Source organism: Engraulis encrasicolus, chromosome 23 (assembly GCF_034702125.1).
Source record: "Engraulis encrasicolus isolate BLACKSEA-1 chromosome 23, IST_EnEncr_1.0, whole genome shotgun sequence".
NCBI lineage: Eukaryota > Metazoa > Chordata > Actinopteri > Clupeiformes > Engraulidae > Engraulis > Engraulis encrasicolus.
In genome coordinates, this window is record NC_085879.1 from 1274002 (window position 1) to 1291986 (window position 17985).

The following is a 17985-nucleotide window of genomic DNA, read 5'->3' on the forward strand; positions in this document are numbered from 1 at the left end:
CTGCTTCAAGTAGGAAGCAGCGTTTTTTATGTCTTGGGAAATCACGTTAGATATTTCTGTCCATCTTGTTTGCCAAGCATTCAACCCCACCTTTATAAGACCAAGCAGATCTCATTGTGGCACGAAAATATTTGCGTGGTTGCGACCGAGCCTATTGTGTTGGTAATCCAGGTGGGCCGTACGAATCACTAAACTGGGCCATATACTAATATTGAGTCTGTACTCCAAAATTCAAGCCAAGCATGATTGGGCGAGTGTTACATTCGATACATTCGAGTGTTACATTCAATTACTTGCCTTGGCTTATCCCCCAATATTTCCCCCCAAAAAGGGGTGTAATGCACATGGTAGGGTTGTCGTATCGGATCGGATGGATCGGATCGGCTGCCGATATTGGCAAAAAATGGGAAAAATCCGATCCAGAATTCCGATCCATTTTCCTGTTTTGTGTTTATTAATATCTGACAAAACAGGTCAGTTTCTCATTAAAAACCATTGTTTATTACTCAAATTCATCTAATTCAGCTGGCTAGTTGTTGCTAAGTGTAAAATCCCTTTTCAACATGACTGTGACAACAAAGTAAGTAGGCTAAATAACTTTCAACTTAAATACTCCGATAGGCCGGTATCGGTATCGGCCGGTATCGGAATCGGATTGGAAGTGAAATAAAATACCTATATCGTATCGGAAGTGCAAAAACATGGATCGGGACATCTCTAGCACATGGCATACTTCACGTGTAGTCATCTCTTGTCTCGGCTACTGCAACTCCCTCTTAACTGGCTTTTCAGCTTGTGCAATAAAAATGCCTTTACAAATGGTCCAGAATGTGGTGGTGCATCAAGTGTTCACCCAACCGAAAAGTGCACATATCACACCGCTTTTTGTCAACCTGTATTGGCTACCGGTGGCTGCAAAGGTCCTTACCCTTGCCTACAAATCTACAGCAGGTTCTGTTCTGGCTTACCTGAAGGCTATGCCAAAGCCCTATATTGAACATTGTATTTTCCCTCCAGGACAGTCAAGGCAATCACAGTCCAAATGGTTTTCTGTCAGTGTCCTTCAATGGTGGAATAAGCTACCAGCTGCCACAAGAGCAGGGTCATCCCCATAGAGTTAGAACCTGGTTAGAACATTAGACTAGAGGTGACCCCACCCGCCCCCCTTTTCACTGCTATCCGTGGCAGTCATTTTTTGGAGGTAGACCTGGGAAATGGAAATGAATGGAGAAGGAGGCTCACCTCTGTCAAAAATGGCTTAATAATGTGAAAATGTCCATCAACACACAATAGAAGGACAATAGTTGAAGTGTGTTGTTAAATATCTACATGATTAATACAATTTGTATTTTATTGACTGATATGATTTTCAGTACATATTTAGCCTGACATTTCAAATCAAGTCATTGATGAATATATTACTTCATTTTCACACAGTTTTAGTCCGTTTTTTGACAGAGGTGGACGTGTTCTCCATTGATTTGCATCGACTGAAGGTGCCTACGCTACCTACATAAGATGGGCTGCATTTGCCATTTCCCAGCGCTGTCGCAAATTGCTGTGTCACCTCTAGTCTAATGTTCTACCTCTATGGTCATCCCTCTCAACCTTCAGGGAGCTAGTGAAGACTCATCTATTTTGAGAGAGTTTCCCTGCTTAATCCACGTTGACCGGGAAACGCATCTTTGCGTATTTACCCGTAACGCAGGGAGTGACGCTCATGCATTTTCAACTATGTGGACAGTACATGGCAAATGTTATGTTGTCTGATGCCAGAAATACAGTACATATTGTGAGTGTAAAAGGGGTGTGGGACTAACAAAATGTTCCGTAGTTGGTCTAAATACATAGCGATATAAAAAAGCACCCGTGTTCATGTGACTATGCAGTTCCCCTCTCATAGTCAGAAATTGAATGAAACCAACCATTAGTGACCCTGACTGACATAAGTGACGGTAGCGATATTGAGATCATTCATTTTAGATTTGATTGTAAATGAGGATGAAGTTGAGAGAGATATCTGATGATCGAGGTCAGTGGATTCAAGCTATGTTTGAAGACGAGCAGGGATGGACAAACATAATGTCAAATAGGCAAACAACTGGCCTTTTTTAGCAGGCACTTTCAGGGCAAAATTGGTTACAAAACTAACTTTCCGATCCATAACCCTGCATCCTTACTTTGTCCAGCGCACTCAGTACATCCTCCACAGTTTAAACAGTATTGCTGCACTTTCTTCCACGTTAGTGGAATGTCTATTTTCTTCACATTCTGCTAAGTGTAATGTAATAACTTGGTTAAGAGAAAGTGATCACATGATCTGCATTGAATGCAGAAAAGTTACAGTCATAAAGTAGCATGCTCCTAATTCTTGATATGAAAAGCTGGTTAGCATATGGTTTTACCATATGTGCAGGTGGACATGTTTGTGTTTTGTACAGTGGCCACTCTAAAAGTATTGCAATATTCTCCACCAAAAAACAACATACTCTTATATGTCGATGTCGATGGCCCAATTTAGCTTTGATTACATGACATATTTGCTCTGGTATTGATGGGATAAGCTTCTGCAATTTTCCAAGATTTATTTTCATCCAGTGATGTGTTAATTTTTCACCATGACCAACTGCAGGAGCCCCAAATCCAGGTGGTGAATTCAGGTTATCATATCAGTTAAAAATATCATAGAAATATCATAGAAATGTGGGAAATCTCATGATGCATATGAAACTGAATTGTGCAATTGTTTCTTTCGTAGTGCTTACTGACAATAATGTTGCTTCAAGCCAGTGCATTTGACTTGACATGGATTGTATTTTTTTCTACATGGAAAATACATGGGTTAGTGGGTGGGAAAAAAACTAAGACGCTGACGCCATCTGGTGGATGTCTTTGGAAACACAAATTTTCAGGCTGTTCCTTTAGTGGATGTTGAACCAATTCCTGCCATTAAAGGACATGGTGTTTGCATTTACGAACAGTGGCTTTTATATGGAACTGGACAACAGTGGCCTTCATTTCACTTTCTTATCACTATGGTCTGTGACTTTTCTGTTTTCATCTAGTTTTCATATTGTGTTGTGTTATTTTGTTTTTGGGCAATTTCAGCGTCATGGATGTGACATTTCACATTTGCACTCAAAATGGCAACAAATTTAGCTTTTTTTCTCCCCCTAGTATTTAAAGAAGTGTTGTATAGTTTAAAGACCTGCCTTATTAGAGAAGTGATGGGTAAAAACGAATGGCCATAGTACATTTAGAGCACAAGAAAATGCCAAAAAAAAGACAAAAATACTATGTTTCTCAGGGTTGTAATGTTGAACATTAAAAAGCATGTCTGAAATACAAATTTTGCTTATTCAGGAAATCCATGATAACCCTTCATTTAAAAAAACATGCATATCAGAACTATCTTTTTAGTTCTTAAATAACATTTAGGATGGCTAGTGTTTCGTTATTGTATGGATATTGTATGGATATAAGATGGCTTAAGTCAAGTCAAGTCAAGTCAAGTAGGTTTTATTGTCAATTTTAAATTTACTTAAATGTCAGTTGTCGTCAAAGTACAGAATTACACAAAATGTAGCTTTATTTATTTCTAAAGCTAAAATGGTGAGTGTGTAGGGACCCATATCTACCCATTACCCATACCTATTACCTCTGCGATATACTGTAGAGGCCATGATGGTATTTCAGAAGTGATTACAGGTCTTTTTTTTGTCCCACAGTTGACATTTGCACGGAATTGCCATTTTACCATTGTACATGTGTGTATATGTTTTTTTTTGTAGTGGTGGTGGGGGGAGGTACAATGTACAGTGAAGAGTGGGCCAGGAAATGAGTGGGGTAGAGAGAGACTGGCGAGGTCTGGGAAATGACCTTGGGCTGGAATCAAACCCGGGTCCCCAGCGAAACAGTGCAGTGCCCTACCTTTTGAGACACGGGTTGTGGGTCAATCTGATGTGGAAACAGTCATGCACTTATACCTGTGGCTGTGGATATCTCTCTAGGTCCTCCTCAGAAGAGCCTTCCATCGTTGCTTCCAGTCATCCCGATTCTCCATGCATCTTTTCAGTTTGCTGGTACTCTGGGCTCCTGCGTCCTTCTTGAGAATGTCCACAAATGTTAGTGTGGGACGTCCTCTTAACCGGCACCTACTTGATGGTTCCCATAGAACCAGTTTGCTGGCTGGCAGTTCTGGGTGCCTTTGGCAATGTCTTGCAAGTCTCATTCTCCTTACAGCAATCTTCTCGGTCACCCTTGGTATTCCCTCGTATAGGATTTCGTTGGTTACATGTGCACTCTTGTTGATGTTAAGCACTGCACGCAGCATCCTGGTGTAGCACCCATCAAGGGATTTCTCTAGGGTTGGTTTCAGGGTCCAGCATTCACTGCCATAGAGGATATACTTACTTTGTTTATGCTGTGATTCTGATGTAATGCAAGAGTGCATACGATGAACAAAAAAGGAGAAGTTCCAAAAAAATGCATATGGTGATATTAATTAATTATTTATTCTCTCAACCTTCTTCTGTTTTTTTTTTCTAGCCAAGAGGATAGAGATCTTAATGTTGAGGAATTCAGCAAATTTCTTCTTCGGATATTGGGTGAGATGCTCTGTTTGTTGTGAAAATATGTGAAACTTAATATTCAAATTGTCATTTTTTTTAAATACATGTATTCATATTTTTTGAATTAGATGGGAGGATAATTCTGCCAGGAAGCACTCTGTCAGTGACCTTTTTTGGACGCACCTGCAGTATAACGGTTGAGAGTGTAAAGGGGGTGGATGGACTCTGCCAGGAGAGGACGGTCTCCCAGGACAATGCAGACGCGACCCACCCAGACGAGAGCTCCGCTCTGGGGTCCAGCTCCCTGGACGTCTCCCTCCAGCTCAGTCTCCTCAACCTGGAGGACCAGGACAGCAATGTGTTGGTCAGCACACCCTCCAAACCTGGCTTTCCAGTCAGGCCCAACCCGCCTTCCCCATGTCTCTCTACTGACAGCCCTCTACCCAGAATGCCCCAGACCCCAGATGCCCTGGCAGACAGTATAGCCAGCATCGCTCTGGAGGGAACACCTGGAGGAGACACCCAGCTGGACGCCAGTGTCTCCACAGCACCACCTGGTGGACGATCAGGATCTGACACCTTCTACTGTGTGGCTGGGAGAAGCAGGCTGAGGTTCAGGGGGAACGAGGGGGGTACGGAGGGGGAGAAGGGGGCCTCTGAGGTGCCCATGGTGACCTACAGCATGATCGGAGGCCTGAGCAGCCAGCTGGACACCATCCGGGAGACCATCGAGCTGCCTCTCAAACATCCCCAACTCTTCAAGAGCTACGGTATTCAGAAAGGGGCTCCCTCCTTATGTTTTAGACTGTCAAAAAACAGTTAGGTCTACTCCAGACAGACTTGTCAGATGTTTTGTGTAATTATTTAATCAATCAGTAAGTCCAGCCTCCAGTGCAGCATTTTTTTTCATCCAATGAGCAAAGGTTGTATGTGGTTCATTTGCTCATTGTGCATGCTCCCAAAATGCTGTTCAGAATTAGCATTTTGTAAGAACCCTTTGCACATGGCCACAAGTAGTGGTTTTATGGTACACTGTTGCCTGACAACACGTGGAGTGTGGTTGAGCTAAAGAATGCTGTTTGATGAAATATTCAGTCATGTGATGGCAAACTCCTAAAAATAGACGCAAGTCATTTAGAAGTTGAATTAATGGAGCAAATGTTTTTTGCTATTGAGACTAAAAACCAGTATGGTTCACCGCCCGTGTTCTGTTTTTCCCCCAGGAATCCCAGCTCCAAGGGGAGTTCTACTCTACGGCCCTCCCGGCACAGGCAAGACCATGATTGGACGAGCCATAGCCAATGAGGTGGGAGCTCACATGACCGTCATCAATGGCCCAGAGATCATGAGCAAGTAAGGACGTGCGCTATAAAGATTCTGTTCACATTTTTATCCCCCTTGTGAAATATTACAAGTATAAAAAGTGAGACATTCTTGAAATGCTAGGAAAGAACATGTTTTAGTCTTTAGCCAAAATAGCATCAAAGATCCCTTTTTTCTTTTCACGCCAGGTTTTATATATAAATGTGATAGTATATGTGTGCAGCGTATCGTGGTTGCAAAACTTCACAGAAAAGTAAAAGAAAACTCCCACACGCTGTCCTCATTTTCACTTTTTGATTGCAAGGTCTTGGTGTCCATCATCAGGCCTCTTCAACATGTTCAAATATCATTGACAATGATTACACACAAACAGTGTGAAAGTGTAACGTGTGGTCTTTGAATGGCAACTGGGTATTATCTAAGGAGTAGTATGTCCGATAAACATCTACTCTTAAAGGTGGCCCATGGCTAGCTCAGCTAGTCAGTAACTGACATGTTTTCTTTTGTTTTGGTCTCGCTTTGAGCTAGTAAGGCAATCTGCAGGCAGTGTGTTTTTCAAGACAAGGTTCACACAGCTGCACCATGCTACACACACACACACACACACACACACACACACACACACACACACACACACACACACACACACACACACACACACACACACACACACACACACACACACACACACACACACACACACACACACACACACACACACACACACAGGATCCACCACTGGGCCCAGAGGGTAAATCTCACACCTCCTGGTATCCACTGACTGTGTTATGGCGGCTGCACATGTCTTCCCTAAGCAGCCCTGTTTTTGTTTTAAAGGTTTTATGGAGAGACGGAGGCTCGCCTGAGGCAGATCTTTGCAGAGGCGTCTCAAAGGTACGCTTGTCAAGGCTGCGCATTCCCCAAAACCAGGCCCTGTGGCCCCACATACAGGTCATGAGAACGGAGAGTGGAAGGTCACACACCTACACGCCAGATTAAAAACTGGCCGTCTTCATCAGAAGGTGGTGGTGGTGGTGTCATGGAATGTGTAATCTGTGCTCAAGTGACACTGAGGCTCATTGGTTGTGCACATAGTTTGTATATACAGTGTGATATTGATGTGTACACAAACTGAATTTCTATTGTAACACAATCTGTTTTTGTCTTTTATGACACAAGATTGTAAACGACAATGTTTTATACAAAATGATGCAAGATTGTAAATAGAGATGCACCGGATCCTGATTTTTAGGATCCTGCCGGATACCGGATCCACTGCTTAAGATCCTGCTGGATCCGGAACCGGATACCAGATCCTAAGAAAGGGTTGAAACACATAGCCTACTCGCACACGTGGGCCCTTGTTATTACATTGGTCAAACTATTTTTTAGACTCATTGGCTTACTGCCCCCACCGGATCCAAACATCTTGGATCCGGTGCATCTCTAATTGTAAACCAGGACATTTGATACAAGATGACAGCAAAGCCCTTTCAGGAATCTAAACACTACTACTGTATACCATAGCTGTCTCCTTTTCGCAATCCTTGACTGTCTCTCTGTCTGTCTGTCTGTCTGTCTGTCACACACGCACACACACACACACGCACACACGCAATGTGTCCCTGTCCCCTGACAGGCGGCCTGCCATAATCTTCATTGATGAGCTGGATGCCCTGTGTCCTAAGAGGGAAGGGGCCCAGAATGAGGTGGAAAAGCGAGTGGTGGCCTCCCTGCTGACACTCATGGATGGCATCGGATCGGTGAGTCCATCAGGAATGTCAATCCAGCCAGGTTCAGATGCTTCAGAGATAAGGATGTCAACAATTAGCCGATTAACAGAAATGAGTTGATTAAAATGTTAATTGATTTTAAAAAAATGATTTGCAATTTATCGCCAACTCGACTAGTGAGAGACCCAGGTGAAATGGGCATGACAAAGTGCGTGTGAAGAGTGGGAACACTGCAATCAATGCAATCAATCGTAAGTCGATCAGTAAGGTCAATAAACTAACAAATAATTAATTAATGCAGGGGCGCAGTTCATATGTGATTGTCTTTATCCTTGTCTCTGCCATTCATCTTTTATTGAGCATTGGTCTCTGCCTAATGTAGAACATAGTCAATAGACATGTCACATGCAAGCCCTCTAAAAAGCAAACCGTTTTCCTACTGGTCGACATGATTGTAGTTGTTGCACGTGACTAAAAATATGCGCAATCAGCACCCCAAACAGATCTTTGATAGGACATTAGACAAAAAGATGACTTGGGAATGGCAGGATTTGAAGAGCTCCAGGGTCCAAAACATCCAACATGTTCACCAAAGGACTCACATGAACACTCAGTCTCCCCGTTACAATAATTCCGAATATGCCACCATCAAATAGCCCATCATGTCCAATATAGATGATCAGCTATGGTACTGTTCTGTTGATTCATACACATTATTTTCTCAACCATAGTTTACATTATACTCTGAACAGCAAGCGGTACCCTTGTCAGATGACCATCATAAATCATGTGAAAGCTGAGATTCCAGGCTTTCATAAAAGGTATGGTAGCCTTTGCCACCTTTTCGGTACCCGTCAAACCCTCTGGCTCACGGACTAAACACAAGTCACATGACCTGGTAGGCCACTGAACCCCAACATACAGACACACATATATACACACACACACACACACACGCACACGCACACATGCACACAAACCCTCAAGTGGGAAATCATGGCCTGGGAAACCTATTAAAACCGTGAGGGTCAGTGCGTCCACGGCCCCGCTACGTGTCAAACCGACATTACTCGTCATCCAGTCTAGTCCTGTGTGGATTCCTCTCCCCAAACCAGATGCCGGGCGTCCGTCCTCCATGCTCCTTTTTTTCCAGATGCCTTTGCAGATCTGCTGCTGTGCTCTGCTGGGGCTAGGAGAGAGCTGCATAATCCAAGGTCACCCCGAAAAAAAATCCAGGGGCCCACGTTTGGCTCTGGAATCTGGCTAAAGCAGCACTACCTCGTTCCTGAATTCCACTTCCACTGTGCTGTAATTTATTTGTGTTTTGTCCATATCCCCCTCCTTTCACCAGTTCTTCCTCCCAACCCCCCAAGGAATTGCTCAGAATGGGTTTGTGGTGTAGCCTGTGTGTTTGTGTTTGTTTCAGTGTCAGGGAGGAAATTATTTATTGGCTTTGGGGCTGGACCACCCTTGGAAGCACGATGTCTCCTGTTTCTCTTCCCTCTCTCAGCATTTTTTTCTAGATACTGTAAGAGTTTGTCAGTAATGTATGTCCTTGGTGTTTTCACGTCCCGTCACAGGTCTAATTGGGCAGCTCAAATAAAATACATTTTGAGACACCAGAACAAACATCACTGGTCAGCAGTAAAAAAAAATCAACAACCCTAATTTTGCTTCTGAATCGTGCAACCACAATTAGCATAAATAAGCATAAATATTTATGTGGTCGGACAACCTAATAAAAGTCTAATTGCATTGAATAACAAGTGCTGCATAAACGGAGGGTTGACAAACAAATAAAATCTCCTAATGTTTGCTTAAACCCATTCGGTATAAAACCAAACGTATACAGTACATTTAGAAACTCTGCTTCACATTTGAGTCTGCAACCTACATGTGTCTTAGTTGTTCTTTACCCTCTGATTTGTATTTATTGACATTTCCTGACGACTATAAGCTCATTGATCTAGTAGCTAATTTCCATTTTTATTTATTAGTCTACTTAGCATCTTCATTAATCTGTTTACATTTGATCACCTATTTACCGTGTAGTCATTGGCTCACTTTCTTCCAGACTTATTTGCCAGCTTTGGTGATTGTACTATTTCCTTTACCTTGTTCCCTGCCTGTAGCTTTTTGTTCTGCATAATATGATATAGAGTATAAGATGTGTATCTTGACCAAGTTACTCATCTTATTTATTTACTAGTTTACTCATCTTATTCATACATTGTTATACATTTCCTTAAGCAATTTACTCACTTATTTACTAATGCGCTGACTCATTTAATAAGGTTAGCAGCCTTATGTGTCTATGCAATTTCCTTCAATAGTTCATTCTGTCTTTAGGAGGGCCACACAAGGCATCTGGGTGTATATATTTATACCATTCATTTCAGTTTAAATAGGGTTGATAGTCTCCTTTACTATCTATTTTCTTCATTATCTATTAGCTTATTTATCTGTTAGTTTATATAATAATAATAATAATAATAATAATAATAATCATAATAATCATAATAATAATAATAATAATAATAATAATACCTTAATTTTATATAGCGCCTTTCAAAAAACCCAAGGTCGCTTTACATAGTATCAGTGTAAGTGTGTGTAGGTGTGTGCTTGTGGACACTAGAAGTCAAAGGCCTCCAAAAAGAGATGGGTTTTAAGTTTTAGTTTAAAGATGGCCAGTGAAGAGGCATTTTGAATGTGGCTATACCTGTATACTCTCTGTCTGTCGGAGGGTATACCTCTACTATTCCCTGTACCATGTTCTCTGTCTGTAGGAATGCTAGTGGTATTCTGTTGATCATATTTCCTTTCCTTTCCTTTATTCTTTGTGTGCAGGAGGGCCACACGGGTCAGCTGCTGGTGCTGGGGGCCACCAACCGTCCCCACGCACTGGACCCCGCCCTGCGGCGACCCGGCCGCTTCGACAAGGAGCTGGAGGTGGGGGTGCCGGGGGCGTCGGAGCGGGCGGACATCTTGCGAAAGCTGCTGCGGCCCATGCCCTGCCGCCTCTCGGAGCAGGAAGTACTGGAGCTGGCGGAGGTCGCCCACGGTTACGTAGGAGCCGACCTTGCTGCCGTTTGCAAGGAAGCAGGTGGGTAGTTTCCCCTCCGTCCCCCCCGTCCTCACAAAACCCTCAGTAAACACTCATGCACGCACATGCACATGCACATGCACAGGCAGATGCGCGCACACACACACAACACAAACACACACACGTACACATTCACACTGCAAATTTTGAAGGTTTATCTGAGGAAACAAAGTTGGATGCTTTTACAGCGGCATGATTTTTTTTTTCACACTCTGCAGAGCACGCCACTGTGTCCCCCATCTCTCTCTCTTGCTCGCTCTCTCGCTCTCTAACTCTCTCGCTCTAGCGCTCTCTCTCCAGCCCAAACTTGTCACGATGCCACCCACAGTCGGATGTGTTCTTGTCTGCTGTTCCGAGGGCTGGTGGGGGTTGGGGGTGGGATATCTGGCCGCGACTCTTCAAATATTTAACCGGAGTGAATTGCCCCTCGGAGTTTGGTCTGTCAACAGCTGTTTACAGGTACAGGAAATAGCACAGTGCCAACACGGGGTGACAGCAGGAGGCAGCTTGTAGGCTTCTTGGACCTTTTCAGTAGCGTTACATACAGGCTTCACTGCCCATTTCGTTCGCCCTCCCAGCTAAATAAGCCTATTTATGTCTGCTCGACACTCCATTGACTATAAGCAGAGCTCAGACAAAACACAGCCCCATCACAAGGCCTGTTTTATGATGTTTACAGTTACACAGTTATAGTCTGTGAACGGGGATATCGCTCTGTCTACCTTTCTCTGTGTTTGTGTGTGTGTGTGCGTGTGTGTGTGGGGGGGGGGTCAGACAGATGGATGGACAGAAATAATATATATTTGTGTTATTTTGTCTGTGCTCCTGTGATGGACTCAGAGAGGCTGTGTGAGCGTGCGTGCGTGCGTGCGTGCGCATATGTGTCCGTCTTTGTCTGTGTGTATGTGTGCGTGCCTGGCTACTGCTTGTTCCTTGGTGTGTTTTAGATATGCTCCAGAACCCCCCACCACCACCACTCCCATTCCTTCCTTCCCTCCCTGCCTCCCCCAGCGGAGTGGAGCGTGTCCTAATGCATGAGGCCGCTGCTAGGTTTGGACAGGCCCAGGGAACAGTGTGGTTCACCACGGCCGTTAGCCTCCACTCACACCAGGATGTGGGGGCCCTGCCGACCGGCCAACCCAGCAGCCGCCACCCTGCGGGCGGATGTGGGGATGTTCCACTGCTATCCCATTGAGGAGGGAAAAAGACACACACACACACACACACACACACACACACACACACACACACACACACACACACACACACACACACACACACACACACACACACACACACACACACACACACACACACACACACACACACACACACACACACACACACACACTTCCACATGTCCTCATTTGTGCACATACACCCACACCCCCACCCACACCAACATACTTAGATACAGACATGAGCATACTTATGCACACACACACACACACACACACACACACACACACACACACACACACACACACACACACACACACACACACACACACACACACACCTGACACAGTACACACACAATCACTCAGCCGTACATAAAAAGTCCATTACTCGTTGTCAGATTGTCTCAGATTGCTCTGCTGTGTGACTGTCTGGTAGTGCTCCCTTGCACCCACCACCACCACCACCACCACCACCTTCTCATGCCCTCGTATCCCTCATCAGCTAACCCCCTCACCACCCAGCTCCACACCAAGCCTTTAATTGTAAACAGTGGCAGGATGTAGGGGTGTTTCAGTGGGTGGTAGGGGTCCTTTCTCTTCCTCCCCGGGCCACAGATGAAGGGGAAGAAGAGGAAGAGGAGGGGGATTTGGAGGTGGAGGGAGAGTGGGCTCGGGTGGGATAGTTTGGGGAAGGGGCTGTGGGTGGAGGAAGGTTAGTGGTTGGTGCTTATGGAGGTGGTGGTTTTGTGTGCGCGCGTGCATGTGCGCCTTGTGCATGCCTGCGCATTAAGAGGTGAGGGGTTGTTGGGAGCTTATGTAGGTGGTGGTTTTGGGACTGTGTGTGTGTGTGTGTGTGTGTGTGTGTGTGTGTGTGTGTGTGTGTGTGTGTGTGTGTGTGTGTGTGTGTGTGTGTGTGTGTGTGTGTGTGTGTGTGTGTGTGTGTGTGTGTGTGTGTGTGTGTGTGTGTGTGTGTGTGTGTGTGTGTGTGTGTGTGTGTGTGGTTGGTGGCTGGTCCCTCCTGGGTGGTCCCAGGAGCTGTGCGGCGGGCGGATAGCCTTACCAGCTGAGTCTGACCGGCACCGGAGCTAGGACAGTGTGTGTGTGTGTGTGTGTGTGCGTGTGTGTGTGTGTGCGCGCGCCTGTGCGGGCATATTCTTGAGGCCTCGGTACTACTGTTGATTTACACCCTGGGGGGATAGTTAGGGAGAGAGAGATGAAGGTGTGTGTGTGCGTGTGCATGTGCGTGTATGCATGCACATGTGTTGGTATCATGGGAGATGTGATTTGAAGTGTTTTCTGTGAATTTTCCCAAGAGGGATTTTGGGGAGTCTTCCCAGCTACCCTCTGAGAAGTCAAGTGCTGGTAATGGGAAAGTAAGAGATGAGGGGAGAGTCATTTAGAAGGGGAAAACATGTGGTAAAAGGTGGATATAGATGGATAAAAAGGGGGGCAAAAGACAAATTGGACAAGCAGAAAAGAGAGAGGCAGAGGCTAAATAAGTCCAGGTAGACAGAGAAACGACTACAAAGAAAGAGAGAGATAAAGAGGGCTTGAGCAGAGGAAGAAAAGAGAGAAGACCTGAATGTATCCAGACAAACAGAGGGCATTTGATGTGTACCAAATAGTATAGCAAGCTTATTAAAGGAAACAGAGAGATGATTTTGAAGGTGCGCTGTGTAATATTTTAGCAGTTTCTTTCCATTACGTGCCGTTTATTTCCATTGCATGCAGTCCATTTTTCACCACTATCATCAAATTATAAATCTTTATAAGTGGGAATATTGCACTTTTCATACAGAAAAAGTTGGATCTTCTCCAAGTCCGCCATTTTGGATTTCCAGAAAAAGACATTTTAGCTGCAAAACGTACTCTGCTTTTGTCATACCCATAAATATTGCTTCATTACAAAGTAAATATTCATGAAAAATTTGGCAGTAGGCAGCAAAGTTCCAATGAGCAGCATAGCTGCAATACCTAATCTGGCCACCATCCTACGCAGTGCACCTTTAAGAGGTGCAGAGAAGTGCCAATACAGATTTTGAGAAAGACAGATAAATGAACGAGAGGAAGAGAGCAGGAAACGAAAAAAGGAAAGAGACCCGAAGGCTGCCAGACAAACAGAGGGCCTCCTATGGGTACTGAATAGAAAAGGAAACTTATTACAGGAAACCAAGAGATGGCCATAAGAGCTAAACAAGGGAAAGAGTGATCCCGATTCAGAGAAAGAGAGATAAATGAATGAGAGAGCAGAGCAGAAAAAAAAGACCTAAAGGCACCCAGACAAACAGAGGCCTTCCTATGTGGTACCAGAAGAGGAGGACACTGTAACAGCCCCGTGGAGAAGATGGAATCTCCCCCTACTCTGCTCCTCAGCTTCACTTCCTGGCCTTTATTGCATTAACATCACAGATCGATCGCACTGTTATTTCATACAACACCACGGGCGTGTTTGAATAACACATAATTATGACTTTGCACCTTTTTCTAGCCCCGTGAGTCCACGCAAGGCTTGGCAGACATCCACAACAAATTAAGTTCTTTTTCTTTCTTTCTCTTTCTCTTTCTCTTTCTCTTTCTCTTTCTCTTTCTCTTTCTCTTTCTCTTTCTCTTTCTCTCTCTCTCTCTCTCTCTCTCTCTCTCTCTCTCTCTCTCTCTCTCTCTCTCTCTCTCTCTTTTGTGTCTGTGTGACTGTGTGTGTGTGTGTGTGTGTGTTTGGGAGGTGGGGGATCGGAGGGGAAGGGCTTGTGCATGACGACCCAAATCAGTTTGTTATTGCAGTTTTATGAATAATCCCATGAAAATACGGCGTGTTTGTCTAAGCATATGTCTTTACCTGCGGGTTGTGTTTTTTTCATTTGTGGCCTGTTTCATGGTTTTATTTTTCCCCATTCTCTCTCTCTCTCTCTTTCGCTCTTTCTCTCTCTCTCTCTCTCTCTCTCTCTCTCTCTCTCTCTCTCTCTCCCTTCCACGGGTAAGAGGGGATGTAGAATTTAATGGGGGGGTGGTGAAGGAGATTTTTTTTTTTACCTCCCCATGAAGGCAAAACCAGACCAGCTCCCTCCAAACCTCATGCCAAACAGTTTATGGGAGAGATGCTGAGCTGGGCCAGAGGGACCACGTCGATGACAGTTGTACGTTGCATTTTCACCATCCCTGATGCGATCCTGGGAGGGCTGGCTGGATGCTTGCTCCCTCACTCTGTGGGATGACAGATCTCAAGCCATCGATGTTGACCTGTTTTCCAATCCTGCGAATGTTGCAGAAGGGGGTTCGCGGAGTGCAAAATCATTATGCGCGGCAGGAGAGCAAAACGGAGAGAGAGAGAGAGAGAGAGAGTTAGCGAAGAGTGAAAACCTCCCCAAAAACAACAAACATCTGAATTAGAAGGCCAGTTGTTGTTTCCCGTCCCGTCCGCAGGTATAACAATGAGCGGTCTGGGCGAACGTGCTCACAGCCAGACGCCGTTTCCTCTCCGCAAGTCGGTGGACAGGCGCGCTTATGCTCACTCGGCCTGCCCGCCGCAAAAACACCCCACCACTGCAAAACAACCCCCTCTCTTGCATCTATCCCTCGTCCCAAATCCTGACAAACACCAAAACAACAAACACACACACCTGAGCAGCTGGTCAATGCTTCTCCTGTCTGTATCGCAAGCTGAATGACATCCTTCCCACGTCACCACACCCCACCGCCATGTACTGCACTCTCCACGTACACAATGGTGCCCGTTCCAAGTATGAGGCAAACGTCTGGGTCTGCAGTGCACACGCAAGCACACGCACACATAGAAATGAAAACACTGTATACACACACACACACACACACAAACACACGAACCGTCTGTTGTGGCTATTTTTGCCCGTCTTCCTGCCCCAGGAGAGCACCTGGTAATGTGGAAACAGCAGTGCAAGGGTGGCAAGGTCAAGACAGCTGTCTGCAAGCGTGCGTGTGTCTGTGTGTGTGTGTGTGTGTGTGTGTGTGTGTGTGTGTGTGTGTCTGTGTGTGTGTGTGTGTGTGTGTGTGTGTGTCTGTGTGTGTGTGTGTCTGTGTCTGTGTCTGTGTCTGTGTCTGTGTCTGTGTGTGTACAGTACACGTGTGCTTGCATGTACAGTGCATATGCGTATCTCACTGAGTAGCAGAACACACCAGAGCAGATGCAAAGAAAGGAAATGAGTGAGAGCAGGTCACCGCACCGCACCGGATTGCATTCGCTCAGCGTAGATGCATGTGTGCGCCTGTTCCCCCCACTCTTCTGAGGCTCGCTCAGGGCCAGCAACACAAGCGAGCAACGTTGACTAATAACATATTTCTGTCAAGAGATTATGATTACAGTAATGCTATGATACCACAGGGGCATTGGGGGCTCAAAATAATGGATGGCCCCCAAGCCTATTGCGTGCAGCTCAGATATATACTTGCCTTTTTTGCTGTAACTCCGAGACCACAAAGACAGAAATCAATAAGAACCCCTCAGCAAATGACTTCAATGAGTGCACTTGTGGGCTGATGAAGGTTGATGAAGATCAGTCTGCTGTGCTCCACAGCGACCTCTGGTGTTGGCCAACCACAGATGTTGAATGGCATTTAAAAAAAAACTCCTAAATTTGGGTGTTTGTTGAGTTCACTGCTACTTTGATGCAACGCATCTATGAGGTCATCTTCAGTGAAGGAGGAAGACAGTGATCCACTTTGTTAACAGACGAGACGAGAAATAGCAAGGTTTGCTTCCTTGCTTCCTCCTTAATGTCTACATGGCTCCAGTTCTTGGGCCCGGATTTTGACTTAGGACCTTCCAAATGAGCACCTTACGCTTGGGGCCGTATGTCATTACAGGAACCGGTTCCGTGTTGGGAGTTCGATACGCTTGTTGGAGGTGGATGAGACCCTTCCCTGTCATTTAAGGTCGGTAGGCGGATGGGGCTAGCCAACCGCCTTTGATCTGGTGGCTTGGTTGTGGTGTGGCCGGCTGACTCACTGACAGTCTAAATAGTGTCGATTGGGGTGGGGCTGTGTCTATGTAGAATATTTACAAGCATCTCCAAACACAGGAAACGGCAACCTCCTTAAAAGAAGAAGAAAAAAAAATGGAATAAACAGAGCTCAAATGTTTGATCGTACCATGTGCTTCGGTAAGGTTCCTCTTTAAAACAAGCATATTCAGATGAATGCCTTATGCTGATCAAGCACACATTTTCATGATACAATAATGTTTTGCAATGCAATAAGATTGTATCCTTTGAATACTACATATGATGTCATACTTACATACAATCTATATTCTCCAATGTCTCTTCATTTTGCATAGAGACTGAGAATATGTTTCACCAAACCAAATCAAGGTCGTCTAGATATAGTGTCATGCCTATGCTTCCTTCAAAGAATGACCTATTAATTGTGCAAGAACTCAGCATAGGGAACAAAAGAACCATTTATCCATACACACGCACGCACACATACACACACACACCACACACACACACACACAAACACACAAACGCACACAAAGACAAAGACACGTGTTGCTGGCTTGCTTTGGCAGCTTTGCAGTTGTCGATGCATGCAGCCGGCCGGTTCTTACTCAGTCTCGGTGACAGCGGTATGCGGGACCTGCAGAGGCTTTTGCGTCGACTCTTACGTGAGCACCGTCAGCGAGGACAGGCAAGCGCTGAAAGAATCTGTTTATTCGAGTGCAAGAAAATCTGTGAATGCAAAACGGGGGGGAAGGGAGTGCAAAGAGGAAGTCTCTTCACTCTGGAATCCACATTACTGTATTGTTTAGGCATGCCGAAAGCAGAAGCAAAGGGCAACGGGGGGAGAGCAAAAAAAAAAAAAGATCAGATAAAAAAAAGGAAGGAGAGAGGAGGGAGAGAAAGAAGAGAGAGAGAAAAAGCAGAGAGCAGTATTGTGTTTGACATAAATTCTGCCGTAGCGACGTGAATGAGATAAACAGGACTTGGATGCTCGATGGTGTTTACAGAGGCCTTCCTTCCATATAAAGTGCTTTTCCCTACCCGCCTGTCCTTTTAAAGACACTTGTGAAATTTCAGGCCAGGGTGCATAAATATTGCTGG

The 17985-nt window shown here is 45.0% G+C and overlaps 1 protein-coding gene across 2 annotated transcripts in view; it reads left to right on the plus strand.

The window, feature by feature from the left end:
• afg2a (AFG2 AAA ATPase homolog A) overlaps positions 1-17985 on the plus strand; it is a 170972-nt gene that overhangs the window by 7995 nt on the left and 144992 nt on the right. For both annotated transcript variants that reach the window (XM_063190221.1, XM_063190222.1), the window contains exons 4-9: positions 4549-4607; positions 4700-5341; positions 5795-5924; positions 6732-6788; positions 7534-7657; positions 10478-10733. In XM_063190221.1, the coding sequence (XP_063046291.1) occupies positions 4549-4607; positions 4700-5341; positions 5795-5924; positions 6732-6788; positions 7534-7657; positions 10478-10733 (1268 nt within the window). The remainder of the gene's footprint in view (positions 1-4548; positions 4608-4699; positions 5342-5794; positions 5925-6731; positions 6789-7533; positions 7658-10477; positions 10734-17985) is intronic.